The following is a 20,552-nucleotide window of genomic DNA, read 5'->3' as shown; positions in this document are numbered from 1 at the left end:
CCCAGGCATGATATTTAAAGTAATTTTTCATTTTTATTGTTTCACTTTAAGCATTGTTAAAATCACTTTTCCTTTAAAAACGATTTTATTAAAATATTTTTTTGCATTGATGCATGTCCCCCAGGGCAGTTCCCGGGTCCCTATATGCTTTTTATGGGAATAACTTGCATATAAGCCTTTAAAATGAGGACTTTTGGTTTTTCATGTTCGTGTCCCATAGACTTTATAAGAGTTTGCATGTTCGCTAGAACTTTTTCCCAGTTCGAGATGTTCTGGTGTGAACCAAACAGGGGGGTGTTCAGCCCATCACTACTTGTGAACAGTGGTGTGCAGAGGTAAGAGTCAAGGGTGTGATGACCCCGGGCATCCATTCTGGGGAGGGCATCCAGGGACAGGACAGAGACAGACTAACGTAAGGCAGCCATTCTTCCACAGCCACTTGCTGACCATTTGTCTCTAATGGCCAGTCACTGGCAACCCACCCTCTGGTACACTGACATCGACATCAACATATGAAGAATCTGAACAGAATAGGACCATCATTTCCACAATGAGAAAGGGCAAAACTTAGAAACCTGGTAAAGTCTCTGCCTGGAAATCACAGACACTTGGCACTGTGGGTTAGAAATAAACCACAGCCGTAAACTGTATCAGGTCTGAATTTGAATGACATCAACATATGGAGATCAGGACCGCCATTCCTTTCCACAATGAGTACGGGCAAAACTTAGAAACCTGGTACACCATAGACACTTGGCACTGTGGGTTAGTAATGAACTTGCAGCCATGAACTGTATGTCCCCTTTCCCCCTCGGGCTTTCCGATCAGGTCCGCCTGTCAGTTTTTCAGGCAGACCCGATCGGGTGCTCCATGCAGCTCTATGGAGCAGCGGATGTCAACGGTCACATGTCCGCTTTCACCCCTTACTTTCTGATCCAATCCTGTCTGTGAAATCCAGACGGATGGAATTTTTATTAAATTTGAATAAAGTGTTTATTTCAGGTTTAACCTGTTTTTACATATTTAAAATGTCTTCGTTTCTCACATTTCTCAGTACTGGGCCCTATACTTGAGTCTAAGGGCTCGTTCACGCCAAAATGCAGTGCAGGAAAGACCAGATCACAAATGCAGTACGTTTGCGAGCACCAAATAGCATAGAACTGCCGACGCAGTACCATGTGGTTGTCTGCAGTGCGTTTTCAGTGCATTTTGTAGCTATTCAGATGAATGGGCTGTCAAAATGCAATGCAGGAAAATGTACTGGAGTCGCACAGGAACAAGCATGTTCCCCTGTGAACCAGCCCTTAGGGATATACAAAAAAGTTGTCTGGGCATCAATAAAACTCTGCATGCCACTGCTTATGAAGCAATATTTTACTAACCTAGGTCCCTCCCAATGCCTCACACGCCTCACACATCGCTGAATGTTTTGCCAACTCTCTTAGAAGTTTGTCCTCCTGGCAGCAGTGTTTAGGCGGAAAAAAATGCCCGATGCTTGTAGTAACACACAGTCTTGTTAGGCATGTTTAGGCACGTTTAGAAGCATCAGGCACTTGGACTAAAAATGAATTTCTTTGGTCAGAATAATCGTTTATTCTGGCCACTGAAATGATTCAATGCTCCAGTGCTAAACGCGCCAAGCATTAAAATGCATTTAGACGCATTTACATGTGTTTAGAAGCATCAACCATTTGCCTCCAAAAGCCTATGTGTGCTAGGCTAGCATGAAGAGGCGTTTAGAGCCAGGAAAAAAAAAAATTCCAGACGCCCCTAGGAGCAGCTAAAAAAATATCCAGTGTGCATGAGGCCTAAGTCTGATGACCAGCATCATTGAACCCCATTTTCTAAACACAGATCATCCTGGATTTAAAGTGTTTGTAAAAGCACATTTTTTTTGTTTTTAAAGTAACAAACATGTTATACTTACCTGTTCTGTGCAATGGTTTTACACAGAGCAGTCCCAATCCTCCTCTTCTCAGTTTCCCCACTGCTGAGTGCCCCATAGCAAGCCACTTGCTATGGGGGTACTCATGTGTGCTTGCTCCCGAGCCCTGTTTTCTGTGTCCATAAGACACAGAGAGCGTGGCTCAGGCCTGCCCCCCACTTCCTCCTCACTGGCCAATGGCTCCTGTTGCTGCAAATCAGCCAATGAGAAGGGAGAGATTTAGGAGAGCCTTGGCTCTCGTGCACATCGCTGGATCGGGATCGGGCTTAGGTTAGTAGTGGGGGGGCTGCAGGGGAGCACATTGAAAACCTTCATCCCTTGGAAGGACTTTGATCTGACCCTTGACTGGACAGTGAAAGAAGAATCAGCATAGTGATGAACTCAGCTCTCCCTCACTTTTTCTCCTCCTATCAGCACTCTGTTTGTCAGCACATGAACTGATTGGCCCCTTGTGCTGCTCCTCCTCCTTACACGCATTCACTCTTGTTGATGAAGAGGTTGGTATCAGGTAAAATAAAGGTCTTGCATTTAACAGTTTCCATACTGCACGAATTTCTGCATTCCACTCCTGAATGTAAAAATCATTATTATTTTGCTAGTAAATTACTCAGAACCCCCAAATATTATTTATATTTTTTAGCAGAGACCCTAGGGAATAAAATGGCGGCCATTGCAATTTTCTATTTCACATGTTTTTTGCGCATCAAATTTTTAAAAGAGAATTAAAAAAAAAAAAAACACATTCATGAATTATAAAAAACAAAAAAACAGCAAAGTTAGCCCAATTTTTTTGTATAATGTTAAAGATGATGTTACGCCAAGTAAATAGATACCTAACATGTCACACTTTAAAATTGCGCCAAACTTCCGTACATAGGAGATCTTGCAGTAGAATTATTTCTCTGTTCGTGGCGATACCTCACATGTGTGATTTGAACGTTGTTTACATGCAGATGCGACTTACGTAAGCATACGCTTTTGCATGCGAGCGCAAGGGGACAGGAGTGCTTTATTTTCTTTTTATATTGTTAATTTTATTTTAATTATCTTATTTTTACATTTTCCGTTTCATTTTTGTTTTTTTATCACTTTTATGTAAACATCCCTTGTAATAGAAATATGGCATGACTGGTCCTCTTTATGGAGAGACCCCACATCTCTCCTCTAGGCTGGAAAGCCTGAGATCGGAAAAAAAAAACGATATCAGGCTTTCCAGCCAAACACACGGCAGTGTTTACAACTGCCAGGCCCAGGGCCTGGCATCATAATATCACCCCCCACCTCCGAGAGTCATAGAGATGACCGGGGACCATCTGGTCTTTGGTCAGCTCTATGGTAAACTTCCGCCGCCGGCGGATTCCTTCTCCAGGCCTGCAGCTTCAGGCATTATTTAGATATCTCCACTCAAACCTAAGGACGTCATATGACGACCGGCCGTATTGAACTTGGTAAAATCTACAGATTGCAGATTGTGACATTTATTATCCCCACTACTTGTCCAGTCACAGAACGCCTTGTATACTTTGAAAAAATATGTGACATTTTTTGAATCAACCAGGTGTGCCATATGAGCCAAAACTGTAAAGTGTCAACACCAGACATTTGGTGCTTACTGTACACTGGGGCATGAAAGAAATTAGGTTTTTTTTTATCTAATGTAGCAGCCATCAACACATAGAGTTTTATTTACTAAAGGCAAATAGACTGTGTACTCTGCAAGTGCAGTTGCTCCAGAGCCTAGAAAATGTAGTTAAGCTCTGCCGACGTCTATCAACCAACCATGCGCAAGCAAAAATGCAGTTTATTTTTAATTCTCCTTGCTTGTGATTGGGTGCTCATTGTAAAGTGAAGCTTTGCCTCATTTACTATACTCAGTAGCAACTGCACTAGCAAATTGCACAGTCTTTAGTAAAACAACCCCAATGTACACAAATAATTAGAAGTCATTTATTGGTGCATAGGAAATGTGTAAAAAAAAAAAAAAAATATATATATATATATATATATATATATATATATATATATATATATATATATATTTTCCCCTGGAGTTCAGCTTTAGGAATATCAACTACACGGTCTGTACCTGAAGAGAAAGTGGCCGCACACCAAGAAGATGACTTGATAGTAGCAAAGATTTATTGTACAAATCTGGATGCAAGGTACAACAGAATGGAAATGGTAGACGCGTTTCATAGGACCAACAGCGTGCTTGTTCACTAGTTTGTGAACAAGCACGCTGTTGGTCGTGTGAAACGCATCTACCATTTCCATTCTGTTGTACCTTGCATCCAGATTTGTACAATAAATTTTTGCTACTATCAAGTCATCGTCTTGGTGTGCAGCCACTTTCTCTTCATGTTCTCGTTATCCAGTGGCGATCCGAGGTTCAGCACCCACGACTGATTGTGGATGTAGATCCACCTGAGCGGTGTACATCTTCTTTTCAGTATACTCGCATTACATTTTGTACAAGTTAATATTCTATTTCTTTTTCCTTTATACCTACTTTTTATTTCTGTTATTTGCTGGTTGAGCTTCTTTATTTTATGAAATATAAAGGCCTTGCTGGGATTTGGCACCAGAATAACTATGACAATTCTCTCCATAAATTGCCCCAGTCCTCTTGGAATTATGTGGTGAACAAAGAATCCAATATGCAAAAAAAAGTGATTCAGAATATCATTGGAATGGACATGCTTGGGATAATTGTTATTGCCTTTAAAACGTAAGTTACTTATTGACTGAAAGTTTCTAATCAAGCCCCACTAAATATACAGTACAAACATATTATGTCAATTTTAGCGTTTTACATTGCAAAAGCTTTTACAAAACTTTTTTCCTCAAATAAAATTTTATTGAATGAACAATTGAAAAATTGTGCCAGCAGTACAGTCTTTAGCTCAGTCAAAATACAATACAATATACGGATTTAAAAGCATAAAGGTATTTCATCCATAAAAACATAATCAATCATAACCATTAAGAGATACACGACTTGCATGAATATGCCCAAAACCCCACAACCTCTGAAATTTACAAAACTTTTTAAAGGTCATCAAGCCTCTAAATTTTCCCTCGCCTTTCATACTGGCGTTTTAAATACTTATCTTATTTGTTGTGCTGGTTGTAGGCTTAAGGAAGCATTAGGCAGCCTTCAGCTGGCATTTGGTAGTCTTTAGAACTGCAAATAACTTGCTATATGCCTGATGAAGCTCTTCAGGAGTTTTTAGAGGGCAACAACTGCTCAATGTATGTATGTGTACCAATTTTTTTTTTTTCAGGATAGGGTGGAGAAGAATTAAATCTGTTACTACTTTTTCGGAGTACTGCTTAAGAAATGTCCCCTCATTTACTGTGACAGTCCCAATAGTTTCTACAGGACGTAAGAGAAAATCTGCAACAGGAATACAGACAGATATAAAAGAGGTCAGCGGTTCTAGCATTCCTCTTTTTATTTCTGCCCATGAAGCTGTTGGAGATTTTTGGCACTTTGTGTTTAATAAATCCCAAGCCAAAAAAAAAAAAAAAAAAATTTAGACTGTACACACAATTTAAATTTGTTTTAAACACCTGGAAAGTTTGCATACTTTCAGAAATGCTGTATAAGGAACAATGATGAATAAGTTATCCACAGCAACTGATCAAATTTTAGTTGAGTGATCTTAGTTTTTAGATGCTGCTGCAGTTTGTGCATCACCACCATTCTTACACTGTTTTATTGAATAAAGCTGATAGTTAATAGTAAAGTGAGCATTCAGATTTGCCCATAGTAGAAAAATCCTCGGTATAAATAAATAAAAAATACTGAAACTTCCTATTGCAAAATAATTATTATCTGTACATATTAGTGAGCATTTATGGACCAGATAAGTGACTATAAACTGCAGCTTTACATATGGTATATGGGCACTGCAATTTTATAGCTCCAATTTCTCTTTCTCTGTCTTCTATCTATTGTAATTTATTTGTCTGTGTTCTGTAAGGCTCAGTTAATAAATTAAAATAATTATGTAAAATAGGCAGTACTTTACTGAAGTGGAAACTCTCGTGGGGAAAAGTTAAGGCAAGGGCGAAATCAGCATACTGCAGACGTGTTATACTGTAAATCATGCAGGCAGGGCAGGAAGGGGATATATCTCAGACGAGCTCCCACCTGGGGATGTGTCTGGAGTAGACACCGGTAGAGATTTTTATCATAATAATATAATGATATAGTCTTTGCAGGGGCCAGTCATTTCAGAGCCACAGCTATAAACCGCAGGCAAAGTAACTGCAAAATGTCATACATAACTGTGCAGGAATTGAGATTTGAAAGGCATTCTATAAATATTTATTGCATTGTCAAATGATAAACCAAGTTTTTGTGGCATGTCGGCATGCTAATCCCATTAGATTCTTTGGTGCACTTCCAAACAGAAGCAGAGCATGGATAAATCTAGATCCTTCTATCTTTATGAATTGACTGCTGAATTAAGAGCAGCTTCTTGCTTGGTTTGATGGCTTCTCTCTCTCCGTTCAGCATGATAGGATTCTAATTTATCCTTTTGACATGTTGCCTCTCAACAGCTCTTCAAGCAACAGCCCCCACCTCACAAGGGAATGAGCAGCAAGGTCCAACGTTCATGCCACGGGAAGACCTCAGGCTGATAAAACCAGAACTTCAAAGTCAAGAGCCTGGACAAGCAACACAATTGGAATTAAATAATGCCTTGTCTGCCACTGACAGTGTAATGCCTACTACAAGGCAAAGATATGAAATCGAAGGCAGTGATCCAGTAACATCCATAGATTTAAAGGGTATTTCAAAGAAAGTCAATGTGTTATCTTCCAAGCTGCTTAATCCAGCTTTCACCGAAGAAGTGCAACAAGAAACAGTGACTAGTGATCCACCAGAATCAGATTATTTTCACAGTTCAAGCCCGCTAACTATTACACATGCTCCTATTTGGAATAGGATACAAGATACAATAGGAGCACACAATACTAAGACGACTCCAGCTACAGTCAGGCGGAAAATTACCAAAAGTGAGGTTTCCAAGGGACAAGAAGAGGACTGGTCACTGAACATGGTGGACAGAAAATCAAAACTCAGACAGAAAACTTGGAGGGATATTGTAGAGCAGGTGGAACCAGATTCTTCAGAAGAACTTTCAAATGCTGGGCAAGTACCCAAACAGTATGGACTTGACAAGGATATCAATTCAGTTCCAGAAAATGGCCAAAATTCATTGCAGTATATATTTTTTTTAGATAAACATAAGTCTCTATCTTCTAATACCGATGGACCTGGTCACATTTCTGAAACAAAATTCTTTTATGAACACTTTGAAATTCCCACTCCCACAGCAGAACTGGAAAATGAAAGGCAAAGCACAAATATTAATACAATAAAAAAGCAAACTAGTTTAGTAGAAGACGTCAGTGGTCAAAGCAAGCCAGGTTCTTTGGACACTCCAGCTAAAAAATATGATCGAGATGGTGGGAGGCATTTTCAGAACAGACTTAGTGAACATGAAACAGGTTTGCCAAGGAATATTTTATGGAAACCTGATGGATCTGATGACCAGATGCAAAGCAACAATGAACTGACAACCATAGGAAACCGGGACAAAGACCATGTACCTCAGATGGTATCACTATCCAGTTCCAATGAAGTGAAGGAAACAGGGAAAGAGCAATCAAGTAAGAATGCATTCACATACACAGAAATCCAACCTTTCAATTTCTTACAGTATACACCAGACTTATGAAAGAAAGATTCTATATATTAATATAGCTTGGTGCTTTAGTTCACTGAAAATCAATATCAGTTTAGATCTTCAGATGAATGGGTTGTTATAAGAGATAATTGTAGAGATTATTAAGAAAGACTTACTAGTTGGAAGAGTTTACAAAGCAGAAAAAAGTGACACTCCTATGTTAGAATGCATACGTTGCACACATTAAACGGTAAACATATAATTGCCAATTTATTTTTGCAAAATTGTTGTTTTCCATAAAGATTGTCTGGATTCCCTGTGCTAGGAGAACATCAATTTGCAAAAGTAAATGTATATATATATATTTTTTATTTTTTTTGGTTTTGTGTATTTTAGAAGTGCTTTCTTTAATATATTATAACGGGCTACCTAAATCAGAACAGTTACATTTTACTGAGAAATTAGTTTAGGGAATTAGGAAAAATAGTTTAGTCTTCGTCAATTAACATGAAGTCACTTTTGTCAAGAAATGAATAAGAAACATTTTTAAATGTTCTTGATAAAACATGTTTTTATATTTTCGTGGAAAATTGGAAGGCTGAAATAAAGGGGGTTCCCAGACCCCCTAGTCAGAGAATAGTCTTGCTAGGGTAGTATTTTCTTAGATCTCATTTGTTCTATGACATCATTGAACTTATATTTAGGATATTTTTCTACAATACAGATTCAATGATAAAATGTATTCAAACCAAATATTTTTATAATTGTACTTTGCCCAAAAACAAAGAAAAAAATACAACACATCAAAGGACACCATCAATATATACTCTAACATACAGTAATGTATGTTGGAGTTGCTCCACTATATTTCACATCCACTAAAATTAAATTTCAGCTCTAAATTGTATTATACAGTCCTCTAAAAAATACTACCCTCTACTCCAAGGGATTATTACACTGCTTAGTTTTATTACACTGTTAAATTAAGTATTAAACCCAAAACCAAAAACTAAATATATTGCAGCTTGTCATTTCTTAGATGTGGTGGCTGCACAAGTTCATTTTTAGTCTTTTTTCGATTTGCTTTTACCTGTTGATCTTGCCAATAAGTCTGTTATTTTTCAGCTTACTTTTACAGACAAAGCTGCCCAGCAGAAAAAAGATGCAGTTACAGTGAGGGAAAAAAGTATTTGATCCACTGCTGATTTTGTATGTTTGCCCGCTGACAAAGAAATGATCACTCTATAATTTTAATGGTAGGTTTATTTTAACAGTGAGAGACAGAATAACAACAAAATAACAACAAAAATATACAGAAAAACGCATTTCTAAAAGTTATAAATTGAGTTGCATTTTAATGAGTGAAATAAATATTTGATCCCCTATCAATCAGCAAGATTTCTGGCTCCCAGGTGTCTTCTATACAGGTAACGAGCTGAGATAAGGAGCACTCTCTTAAAGGGAGTGCTCTTAATCTCAGCTTGTTACCTGTATAAAAGACACCTGTCCACAGGAGCAATCAATCAATCAGATTCCAATCTCTCCACCATGGCCAAGACCAAACAGCTGTCCAAGGATGTCAGGGACAAGATTGTAGACCTACAGAAGGCTAGAATGGGCTACAAGACCATCGCCAAGCAGCTTGGTGAGAGAGTGAAAACAGTTGGTGCGATTATTCGCAAATGGAAGAAACACAAAATAACTGTCAATCTCCCTCTGTCTGGGGCTCTATGCAAGATCTCAACTCGTGGAGTTTTAATGATCTGGAGAGCAGTGGGGAACCAATCCAGAACTACACGGGAGAATCTTGTCAATAATCTCAATGCAGCTGGGACCATAGTCACCAAGAAAACAATTGCTAACACAGTACGCCATGAAGGACTGAAATCCTATAGCACCCGCAAGGTCCCCCTGCTCAAAAAAAGCACATGTATAGGCCCATTCATCATTAGTTTGCTAATGAACAGCTGAATGAATCAGAGGAGAGCTGGGTGAAAGTGTTGTGGGCAGACGAGACCAAAATCAAGCTCTTTGGCATCAACTCAAAACGCTGTGTTTGGAGGAGGAAGAATGCTGCCTATGACTCCAAGAACACCATCCCCACTGTCATGGAGGTGGAAACATTATGCATTGGGGTTTTTTTTCTGCTAAGGGAACAGGACAACTTCACTGCATTAAAGGGACGATAGACAGGGCCATTTACTGTTAAATCCTGGGTGAGAACCTCCTTCCCTCAGCCGAGGCATTGAAAATGGGTCGTGGATGGGTATTCCAGCATGACAATGCCCCAATACACATGGCCAAGGCAACAAATGAGTGGCTCAAGAAGAAGCACATTAGGGTCCTGGAGTGGCCTAGCCAATCTCCAGACCCTAATCCTATAGAAAATATGTGAAGGGAGCTGAAGGTTCGAGTTATCAAACGCCAGCCTCAAAACCTTAATGTGCCAGCCTCAAAACCTTAATGACTTGGAGAGGATCTGCAAAGAGGAGTGGGACAAAATCCCTCCTGAGATGTGTGCAAACCTGGTGGTTGACTACAAGAAACGTCTGACCTTTGTGATTGCCAACAAGAGTTTTGCCACCAATACTAAGTCACGTTTTGCAAAGGGATCACACACTTATTTCACTCATTAAAATGAAAATCAATTTATAACTTTTTTAAAATGTGTCTTTTTGGATATTTTTGTTGTTCTTCCACTGTTAACCACTTCAGTTCTGGAAGGTTTTACCTCCTTAATGACTAGGTCATTTTTTGCAATACGGCACTGCATTGCTTTCACTGACAATTGCGCGGTCATGTGACGCTGTAGCCAAATAAAATTGATGTCTTTTTTTTCCCCACAAATAGAGGTTTATTTTGGTGGTATTTAATCACCTCTGCTGTTTTTATTTTTTGCGCTATAAACAAAAAAAGACTGACAATTTTGAAAAAAAAAATAATATTTTTTACTTTCCTGCTATAAAACATTCCCAATAAAAAAAATATAAAAAAAATCTAAATTTTTCATCAATTTACGCCAATATGTATTCTGCTACATATGTTTGGTGAAAAAAAATCCTAATAGGTGTATTTCGATTGGTTTGCGCAAAAGTTATAGCATCTACAAACTATGGGATAGATTTATGGCATTTTTCATTGTTTTTACTAGTAATGACGGCGATTTTTAGTGGGACTGTGACATTGCGGTGGGCAAATCTGTCACTAAGTGACACTTTTTGGGGACCAGTGACTCCAATACAGTGATCAGTGCTAAAATAAAATTCACTGTTACTGTATAAATGACAATGGCAGGGAAGGGGTTAACACAAGGGGTGATCAAGGGTTTAGGTGTGCTCCTAGCTGTGGGGGGAATGGATGTGCTAAAAAAATAGAGATCTGTATTTCAGCTTAGCTGAAGCACAAGATCCCAGATCCCACTCTTCTTCTGTGACAGAACAGCCGTCTGCCTTGTTTACATAGGCAGACTGCTGTTCAGTCAATCTCCTGCACGATCGTGGGTGGCAGGCCGCGTGCGCCGCCGGGAACTCCTGCACAAAATCACGTACCTATACGTGATTTTGCGCAGCCGGGCTGCCCTGCCGCAGTATAGATGGGGTGGGCGGTCCAGAAGTGGTTAAAATAAACCTACCATTAAAATGATAGACTGATAATTTCTTTGTCAATAGGCAAACGTACAAAATCAGTAGGGGATCAAATACTTTTTTCCCTCACTGTAGAAGGTTGGGAAAAAACAATTGGCTTGTTTTATTAGTCACATTTGCAATACAAAAATATCATACAGCTCACACTTAATATTTCTAACAAAGACATGACATGACACATGGGGGGGGGGGGGTGCAAGAGAGAGAGAGACAAAACGAACAGATGTACATATCCAAATAACCTTTTACACCTTACCCAGTCCAGCACCCACTATGTGTTGGCCCTATTTTACTTCAACTCCCTTCTTTCCTTTTTCTACACTTATCATTCTTCTACGTCTCTAGTTTAGTATCTTTTACTTTACTTATTGGTCTCTTCCACCATGCTATCCTTTCCTACTCTCCCGCTCCCCCCTTTCCACCTTTACAGTCTAGATGTCTACTTCCTCACCTCTCCCCGTATTATTCTGTGCAAGTTAGAAATACTTTCAAATATAAATTTTCTATTGTGCAAAGAAAAGAAAACACTAACAGGGGTGCTTATGATGGTGAGCTCCTTTTCCTTTATGTAAAAAGGAAAAACCTGTTACAATAACTGATTTTAAATTGTTAGCTGACGTTCCGCTTTAATGTTTTAGTCCAACTAAATATGTTAATATGTCTAAAGCCTGGTACAGACAATGAGGTTTTGAACAAAAAAAAAAACTTTTTTTGGGTTTAATACCTCTAGTAAACCCATATTAAGAGCAAAATGGGATCCACCATAGCAGATCATCTTCTGAAATTGCTAGTTTCCTAGCTTTTACAATGATCTAAGAAGTATATTGCTTTCTGAGTCACTGACCTGGAATAAGTATGCAGGTCAGGAATATCAGATGTTTGTATCTACATACTTGCTCTTTTCTACCAAAAGTATTGAAGCAAAAGGTTCAGCATGACAGTTGTGTCGCTAGTATTTTCAAAAGGACCACTCAGCAATGACAGCCTCCATGTTTCTTTCACAATTTGTTGCTTCAAAAGTATTTCCTTAGTCCCTTCAGTTCTGTACAGTAAAATATGTATTCCTAATGATCACAAGTACATAGATATGGTATAATTTGTATCATTGGTTCTGGTTGGGGAGGGCACTGCATGATCAATGTATTATACTGCACTAGGCTGTTCTCTAGCATAACTTCACAATCAGGCTAGTTGTCAGGGGTCACATAACTAATGACTAGATCAGGGTTTCTCAACCAGGCTTCTGTGGAACCCTAGGATTCCTTCTGAGGTTGCTAGGGGTTCCTTGAGCAATGGGCAATTTCTGCCTCTCTGATAAGTTCCCAATGACACCATTGTTCCTTTTAGCTCTCTGTAAGGGGACAATTCTTCCCAATTATGAGAAGTGTAATGAGCATTCTTCCCACTGACTGTCACACTAATGTGTCATGAGTTTTAGATTTTTAGCAGGGGTTTCCCGAGAACAGAAATGTATTTCAAGGGTTCCTCTGTGCTGAAAAGGTTGAGAAATGCTGGACTAGAGAATCCAGGTGCATGATGGCTGCTTATTGTGGTTGCTTTGTTCCATTATTATAGATCAGGGTACCCTACCTTATCATCATTATAAATCTTGAGTTTATGTTCCCAATATTTCTACATACCCCCTTCACCAGACAGCCAAAATCATCATGATCACCATGCCCTTTAGGGACCAGTATGACTTCAAGAGATGCCACAAGCTTGGTTATACTTTATATATGTTCGTACATCTAAGAACAGAAAGCCTAAAAGACAATCATAAGAATTCGATCATATTTGTTATATAAAGGGCAAATCATCAAAACACACGCTAGCTACAACTAGTGAGATGCTTGCTGTTGTTTTTGTGCAATTAAAACATACAATTGGGGTCCAGTTACTGGCAATGTTACTTGTATGTCATCTGACACATCAAGTCGATTTCTCAACTTTGATTTCATGTTCAGTTATGCAGATAATCCTGTTTCTTTTTAATTACTCATAAATCCAGTTCCATTCACCCATAATTTGGTTCCAATAACCCTAAGGTATGTGGATTCCTCTGTTTGAAAGCCCCTTAGATCTTTGTGATATACAGCACATGTAATAAATTATTTAGCCAGGTCATATGGTTTAAATATTTTGAAAGGAGGCATCTTTAGCAAGGATTGGAGATCAGCTTCACCAACAAAAAATTGTTTCAATAAATGGTTAATTCCAGGAGGCACTATCTTTTCCTTACAAAGTGTTTAAAGAGATTGGGCTTGCATAGGGCCCCCGCTGTGTGCAGATGTATTGCTTTTATCCCTTGTTACAAGCTTCATTTAACAATGAAATCACAGTCTTGATTACAGCCCATGCTCCCAATAATGAACTTTCTGCTGCTCTATCTTTAACCAGCGATGCCCACAGCCGACTGCCTTCAGCCTAAGTCCCTCTGGTGGGTTCTCTTAGCTAGGATTCACTGAGGTAATGGGAGGAGATTTTATCCTGCAAGAGCAGCCATCTGCGCTGCTAATCTAGTGGTTGCCATATTTTTACTTAAGTTTGTCCCAAATGTTATTGCATGCACTGATGAGTGTGTTAACTTGAAATGCTTAATGTGCCAGTGAGTTGATTTCGCTTTTACAATACAATAGGCTTCAAGAAAAAAGGAGGTATGTGTTGTTAGGAGGGGGGATTATACCATTACTTAAACTTGCTGTAATGAGCCACTATCTTTGATCTTTCTCTGCTCCAGCTGTGATTTCCTATTACAGCATTTGTCTAGCGGAAACAAAACACTGTTAGGTGATAATGATGATTTTATGAGGGGATGCAGATTTTATGTTATAATGGAGTCATTTTCTTTCACAGTACTTATGGTTGAGGTAAAAACTGCGCTAATAGGATAAAAGTAAATATTACCATCAACCCATCAGGAAGAAGGGCTTTATTTATTGTACGTTAGACAATGCCCGATACACCAGGTTCCCACTATAACAGAAACAGATGTATGAGATAACAATGTAATCATCTACACATAGTTACATAGTTGGGTTAAAAAAGATACAAGTTCCGATAGTTCAAGCAATAGAAAAAAATAAAATAAATAAATAGAATAAATTAATAGAAAACCTCAATACAGAGAACCCTATACCTACAGAGGAAAGAAAAAGAAAAAACCCTATAAACTATGGTCCGAATTGCTTCAGATGGAAAAAATAACCTATACGCGTTATCCAGATAAACTTTGTGCATTTAGGAATGCACCCAGCTCTTTTTTTTTTTTAAATAAAATAAACAATCTACTGAGTTGGCTAGAACTAGTTTCTCAGGGAGTCTATTCCAAATGTTCACAGCTCTTACTGTGAAGAAGCCTTTCCGTATTTGGAGTTAAATCTCTTTTCCTTTAGACATAAAGATTGCCCCCTTGTCCTTTGTAAAAAACCTTACAGTGAATGAGGTCATATTGTAATAACCTTAAAGTGAATGAGGTCACTTTGCAACATAACAAAATGTGAAAAAAGTGAAGTGCTGTAAATACTTTCCAGATGCACTGTATATATGGGCTCAACACATTGATCTCCCTGCCAACACAGTGAAAGAGAAGAGTGTAAGCCTTCTCTTCTGGTGGACCTGGTATAAGAGAGATCTTTCCCATCTCTCTGCTTGCACACAGAGCAATTATGCTAATGCAAACAAGGTGCTTAGGGTGAGCCGAGGCACACCATGTGCACTCACCTATAATCATACCCCCCCCCCCCCTTAATCGCCCCCTTCTCAAAAAATAATAAATTCAAGTCAGCTATGCTTTCCTCATAGTTGAGCTCCACCATGCCACTATATCAGTTTGGTTGCCCTTTCCTGCACTTTCTCCAGTTCCCCAATATTTTTGTGGTCTTGGCCCCAAAACTGAACTGTTTATTACAGATGAGATCCTACTAATGCTTAGTACAGGAGCAAAATACAAGATTTGCTTACTTTAGAAACTGCAGCTTGGCATTGCATATCAATATTAAAGTGTAATTAAACCCAGACTACGAAAAATTTGCACCACATGCTGTATAACAGAGTGTTTATACTCAGAAAGCCACTAAAGTATTCATTTTGTGTAGAGTGAAATATACCTGGTTGATCCTGCCTTCAGCTGTCCCTCCCATCTTCTTTATGTCCCCACTGCAGGTTTAGACTGTGTAGACCAGCCGTGTCCTCTACTGGGCATGCTCAATTTCAAATCCCTTCTAAGCTCCTCATTTCCTCCTTTATCTTATCTATGCAGCCCACATGACTATAGAGTCACACATATGGGCGTACACAGTGTGGTAAATTACACGCCCCTCCCTCCTCCTTCTCCTTCATGTCCTCCTATTGCTAATCACTATGTGGGTGGGATATAGTTTGTTGATTGATTACATTTACTAAGAAATTCACAAAAAAAAAACGTAGTTTTAATATAATCAAGTATTAAATATATCAAATGTAATTGCTGATACTTGTAAAGTAAAATAAGAGCCTTGGATGCAGATGCCATCTGAACAGCTGGCTTTAATCATGTTTGACCTACACCATATGAATGAACAAAAAAACACACATTTGATGTTCAATATTAATTGATTAGTAGCTGTAAAACAGTTACTTGATATGTATTATCTCATTTGAATTGCTCTTCTGAAACTCTTTTTTTAGTCATGTAACTGGCACAGCAGCAGTCAGGGTTATCCATACACAGACTTATATCAGTAGAGTAATAGAAGCCCCTCCCAAGGAACTTTCCCCCCAAATGATCCACAATGGTCCATAAATATTTAGACAGAATAAAGGTGAATAAAGCACCTGGACCAGATGACATACACCCACGGATCCTAATAGAATTGAGCTCTGTCATTTCAAAGCCATTCTTTCTAATTTTTAGGGACTCGCTAATGACTGGAAAAGTACAACTGTATTGTCATAAGGCCATTGTGGTGACTACATTTAAAAAGGGATCAAAGCCTTTACCAAATAACTATAGACCTGTTAGTCTACCTTCTATAGCTGGGAAGATATAGCTTGTAGAGTTTAATAAAAGACCACATAGATGAGTTCTTGCTGGAAAAAAAATATTTTAAGCAATGGATAGCATGGATTCATGAAAGACAGAAGTTGTCAAACAAATCTGATTTCTTTTTATGAGGAGGTATGTAAAACCGTAGTGGCTGTGGACATAATATACTTGGATTATACAAAAGCTTTGATACAGTTCCCCACACATTGCTAATGTGTAAGGTAAAGTCTACAGGCTTGGAAAAATCAGTTTGTAAATGCTCTGAATGGTCTAAGGTTATCAGTGGTGTACCCCAAGGTTCAGTGTTGGGACCCTTACTTTTTAATATATTTATAAATGATATAGGGTCTGGAACTCAAAGTAGCATTTCAGTCTTTGCTGCTGACACCAAGCTATGCAGTGGAATAACTTCCTAACAGGATGTCTTCAACTTACAAGCCAACCTCAATGCACTGTTTAATTGGGCGACTATGTGGCAAATGAGGTTTAATGTTGATAAATGTAAAGTTATGCACTTGGTTTCTAAGAATTTGCATCATACATACTAGGGGGTACAAATGGGGGAGTCAATGGTAGAGAAGGATCTGGGTGTTCTGGTAGATCATAAGCTTGATAATAGCATGCAATGCCAAGCTGCTATTTCTAAAGAGAGCAAAATCCTTTCTTGTATTAAGAGAGGTATAGACTCCAGAGAGAAATATATAATTTTACCTCTGTACAAATCATTAGTAGGAGCTCATCTAGAATATTCAGTTCAGTTTTGGGAACCAGTTCACAAAAAGAATATTGGGGAACTGGAGAAAGTAAAGACAAGGGCAACCAAACTGATAAGAGGCATGTAGGAGCTCAGCTATGAGGAAAGATTAGAGGAACCTCATGTATTCCCTTTTGAGAACAGGAGATTAAGGGGGGATATGATCAACATGTATAAATAGATAAGTGGTTCATATAGTGAACTTGATGTTGAGGTATTCACTTTAAGGTCATCACAGAGGACAAAGGGGCACTCTTTACATCTGGAGGTAAAGAGATTTAATCTCCAATTACAGAAAGGTCTCTTCAAAGTAAGATCTGTGGAAATGTGGAATCCACTCCCTCAAGAGGTGGTTCTCTTCAGCTCAGTAGATTGCTTTAAAAAAGGCCCGAATGTACATAATATAACTGGATACTAGTATTTATAGGTAAAGTTGATCCAGGAAAAATCAGATTGCCTCTCGGGGGATCAGGATGACATTTTTTTCCCCTGCTGGAGCAAATTGGATCATGCTTTGCTGGGTTTTTTCCTTCCACACTACTGAGGGGTTTAAAAAAAAAAAAAAATGAAAATGCTGTGGTATTATATATATATATATATATATATATATATATATATATATATATGATTTATCTTAATGAATTATGGCAATTACCACTTCTCCGTTTAGTATGATGATCTACCAGAACACCCAGATCCTTCTCGTCCATTGACTCCCCCAGTATGACTAAAAAAAATGACTATAAAACAAAATATGATTTGAATAGCAAATTTGCATTTAAAAAAATTGCAAAAGCACTTTAAGTGTTTCACAAGTGTGGAATTCACGTGTTAATGTGTTTTTGTATTTTGTATTGTATTTATAGAGCACAAATAAACTTATTTTCTATTTAAAAAAAAAAAAATTGCAAAAGATTAATGTGAAGCAATTTGCATAAAAATGTAAGCTAATCATGCAAAGAAACAAATATATCATGCATTAGTCTCAGAATTCTATCAAGGGTGGGTGCCAAGAAATATATACTTTATATTGAGGAACTGTAGTATCTGCTTCTGGTATAGCTATCTACAACATAGAGGGGCAACAACTTAAAATAGCAGTTTGCAGACTGGGGCTATCTGCTATCTTCACAATTGTTACTGAGCATAATCATTTAAAAATAATAAGATAGTGTAATGATTTAGATTGATTTAAAATGTATGTACAGGAGCATGGAATTATTATCATACCATATATTGAATCTTATATGTAGCTTTTTCAGTAAAATATCACAAAGAACAATAAAGCTATACAAGAATGCATTACCCTAAAGCAGGGGACTTCAAACAATGGCCCTCCAGTTGTTCAGGAACTACAATTCCCATCATGCCTAGTCATGTCTGTGAATGTCAGAGTTTTACAATGGCTCATGGGATGTGTAGTTCCGCAGCAGCTGGAAGCCCGTATATTGAAGATCACTGCCCTGTAGCAACCCACTAGATTATGGTCAGAAGGCAATCGGAAATTGGTTGCTATTGGTTACTACATTTTGTACATTATCACTTGCTAACTGAATATGCTTAGATAAAGTACAAATACTGTGCATTAGGTATTACACAATAGCAATTAGATATAGTAAGAGGCTATTTAATGGCCAACTGCTTTTACACACTGTCAATCTATGTTTCTGTGTAAAAGCCAGGATTAATTGTCCCAGAAGAACATCTCGCTTTGGGCAGAAATGTTGACAGGTTCTTTAATAAACACGTCCACCTAATCTCTTTGTTATTGTGGAGTGGTCATTGATTAAATGAGGACCATTCATCAGTAAAAGACGGGGGGATGGGGGTTTATATCGAAACAGGGGACAGAGGCATTCAGGCTTGAAATTAGTGTCAGGAAGATGGACTTGTTCCCATTTTTATGGCTATACTATAAGTGTAAGTCTGGCCTCAACCTTCATCAATCAGGTCTAGAGGGACAGATATATGAGATTTTAGTTATAGCAGCCCTATAGCAATAAGATCTATTATATCAGAGCACATGCTCTTGCAGCCAGTGGGGCTGTGGTGGGACAGGGTTACTTTTAGAAGGAGCACAGTAGCTGGTTATACTCCTTTGAGTAAAATATTAATTGAAGTCAGTAATGCTTGCCAACTGCCAAGTAATGGAGTTAACGATTGTGCTCATTTTTGCATATTTCTTCTGTTGTGTTCTGTTGTCAGATTTTGGAACTATATCCATGGCATTAGGGGAGGGTGAAGGCTGGAGTAGTTGGAACATCATTGCTTTCTAGAGGATCATTACATTGACCTTTGATTCTTCATGTTTACTGAGTATAGAAAGCATCACTGTAAAATACATAGCTTATGGCCCATACACACGATTTGAAAATTGGACGACAGATCATCAGGTTTTTTGTTTGCATGCTAGTCACATATCAAAAAAGGAGAGGTTACTAAAGTTACAAAAATTCTCGTACGACAGAATACAAATGATGTAATGTGTTGTAGAGTATTTGTATTGTGTTTTCGGACGACAAATGTACTGATTAAACGAAAACCACACAATCAGGTATCGTACGAGAAATATTTTCTTGCTTGTCCGATCAGATAATATCAGATGATTTGTCGTGATCGGCTCTCGAAAGCTCTGTACTACGATCGATTCGAAAGAGGTATTTTCCGTCTGGTTTTCGGATCGTGTGTATGGGCCATTAAGCTAGTGACCTATCCCCTATCAGAAGAATCAGTCCAAGATTTCCATTGCAGGCTGCTACTACAGTGTAGGGCTATAGTGCTTTGCCATGTATTATTTATTTATTTATTTGCATTGTGTATACCCCCTCTCTCTCTTTTTCTCTCTCTGTATATATATATATATATATATATATATATATAATGCCAATTTATGAATGTGTAGATGAAAAACAATTTACAAACCCTTAAATGACTGTAAACAAACCTGATTTTTATCAAAACATGCTTTAAAGGGTCTATTAGCTGGCATTTTGTGAAGACCCAGTGAGGGCTTGTGTAAAATGGAAAGTGATGATAGAGTCTGATTTGCACCTGCTCCCAGATTACATCTTCCTACGCATTATTACTTGGTTCCTTGCAGGCATATTAACCATTTAGTGTAGGTGTATCCAAGTAGGGATGGTTCCAGACACTGACCAAAAGAGACTTAAAAAAGGGGATTAGTAGCATTGGAACCCTCAATTTTTTTAGAATATGTTTATTTTGCAATATTCTTATCATGGGATAGTAGTGGTATAATTACAGAAAATCTAAATTTTGGGCTAGGGGCCCACACACTGAAGGACTTCCACGATCACCTTGGGTTGTGATGAGTCGGAACGAGTCTAGAATTAAGTGGAACACACTTTAATATTTAAGTCCAGATACAAGTTTTTCCCAAAGACAAATACAGAGTCAGTGCGTTTTGGGGGCTATACTTCACTCCCCGATTAGGGCTTCAATGTAACATAAAAATATAAAACAA

General features: G+C 38.2%; 1 protein-coding gene across 2 annotated transcripts in view; it reads left to right on the top strand.

Moving 5' to 3' along the window:
* The window catches only part of NCAN (neurocan), a 373,708-nt gene that overhangs the window by 235,260 nt on the left and 117,896 nt on the right, over positions 1–20,552 (top strand). The window contains exon 7 of one of the 2 annotated variants that reach the window (XM_082243138.1): positions 6,515–7,630. The exons of the other annotated variant lie outside the window; for it this stretch is intronic. Within the exon in view, the coding sequence (XP_082099264.1) occupies positions 6,515–7,630 (1,116 nt within the window). The remainder of the gene's footprint in view (positions 1–6,514; positions 7,631–20,552) is intronic. 2 annotated transcript variants of the gene reach the window in all.

This window comes from Pelophylax lessonae (assembly GCF_965119305.1).
Source record: "Pelophylax lessonae genome assembly, chromosome: 1".
Classification (NCBI taxonomy): Eukaryota; Metazoa; Chordata; class Amphibia; order Anura; family Ranidae; genus Pelophylax; species Pelophylax lessonae.
Note: the sequence above shows the minus strand (reverse complement) of the source record. Positions and strands in the feature narration are given on the sequence as shown.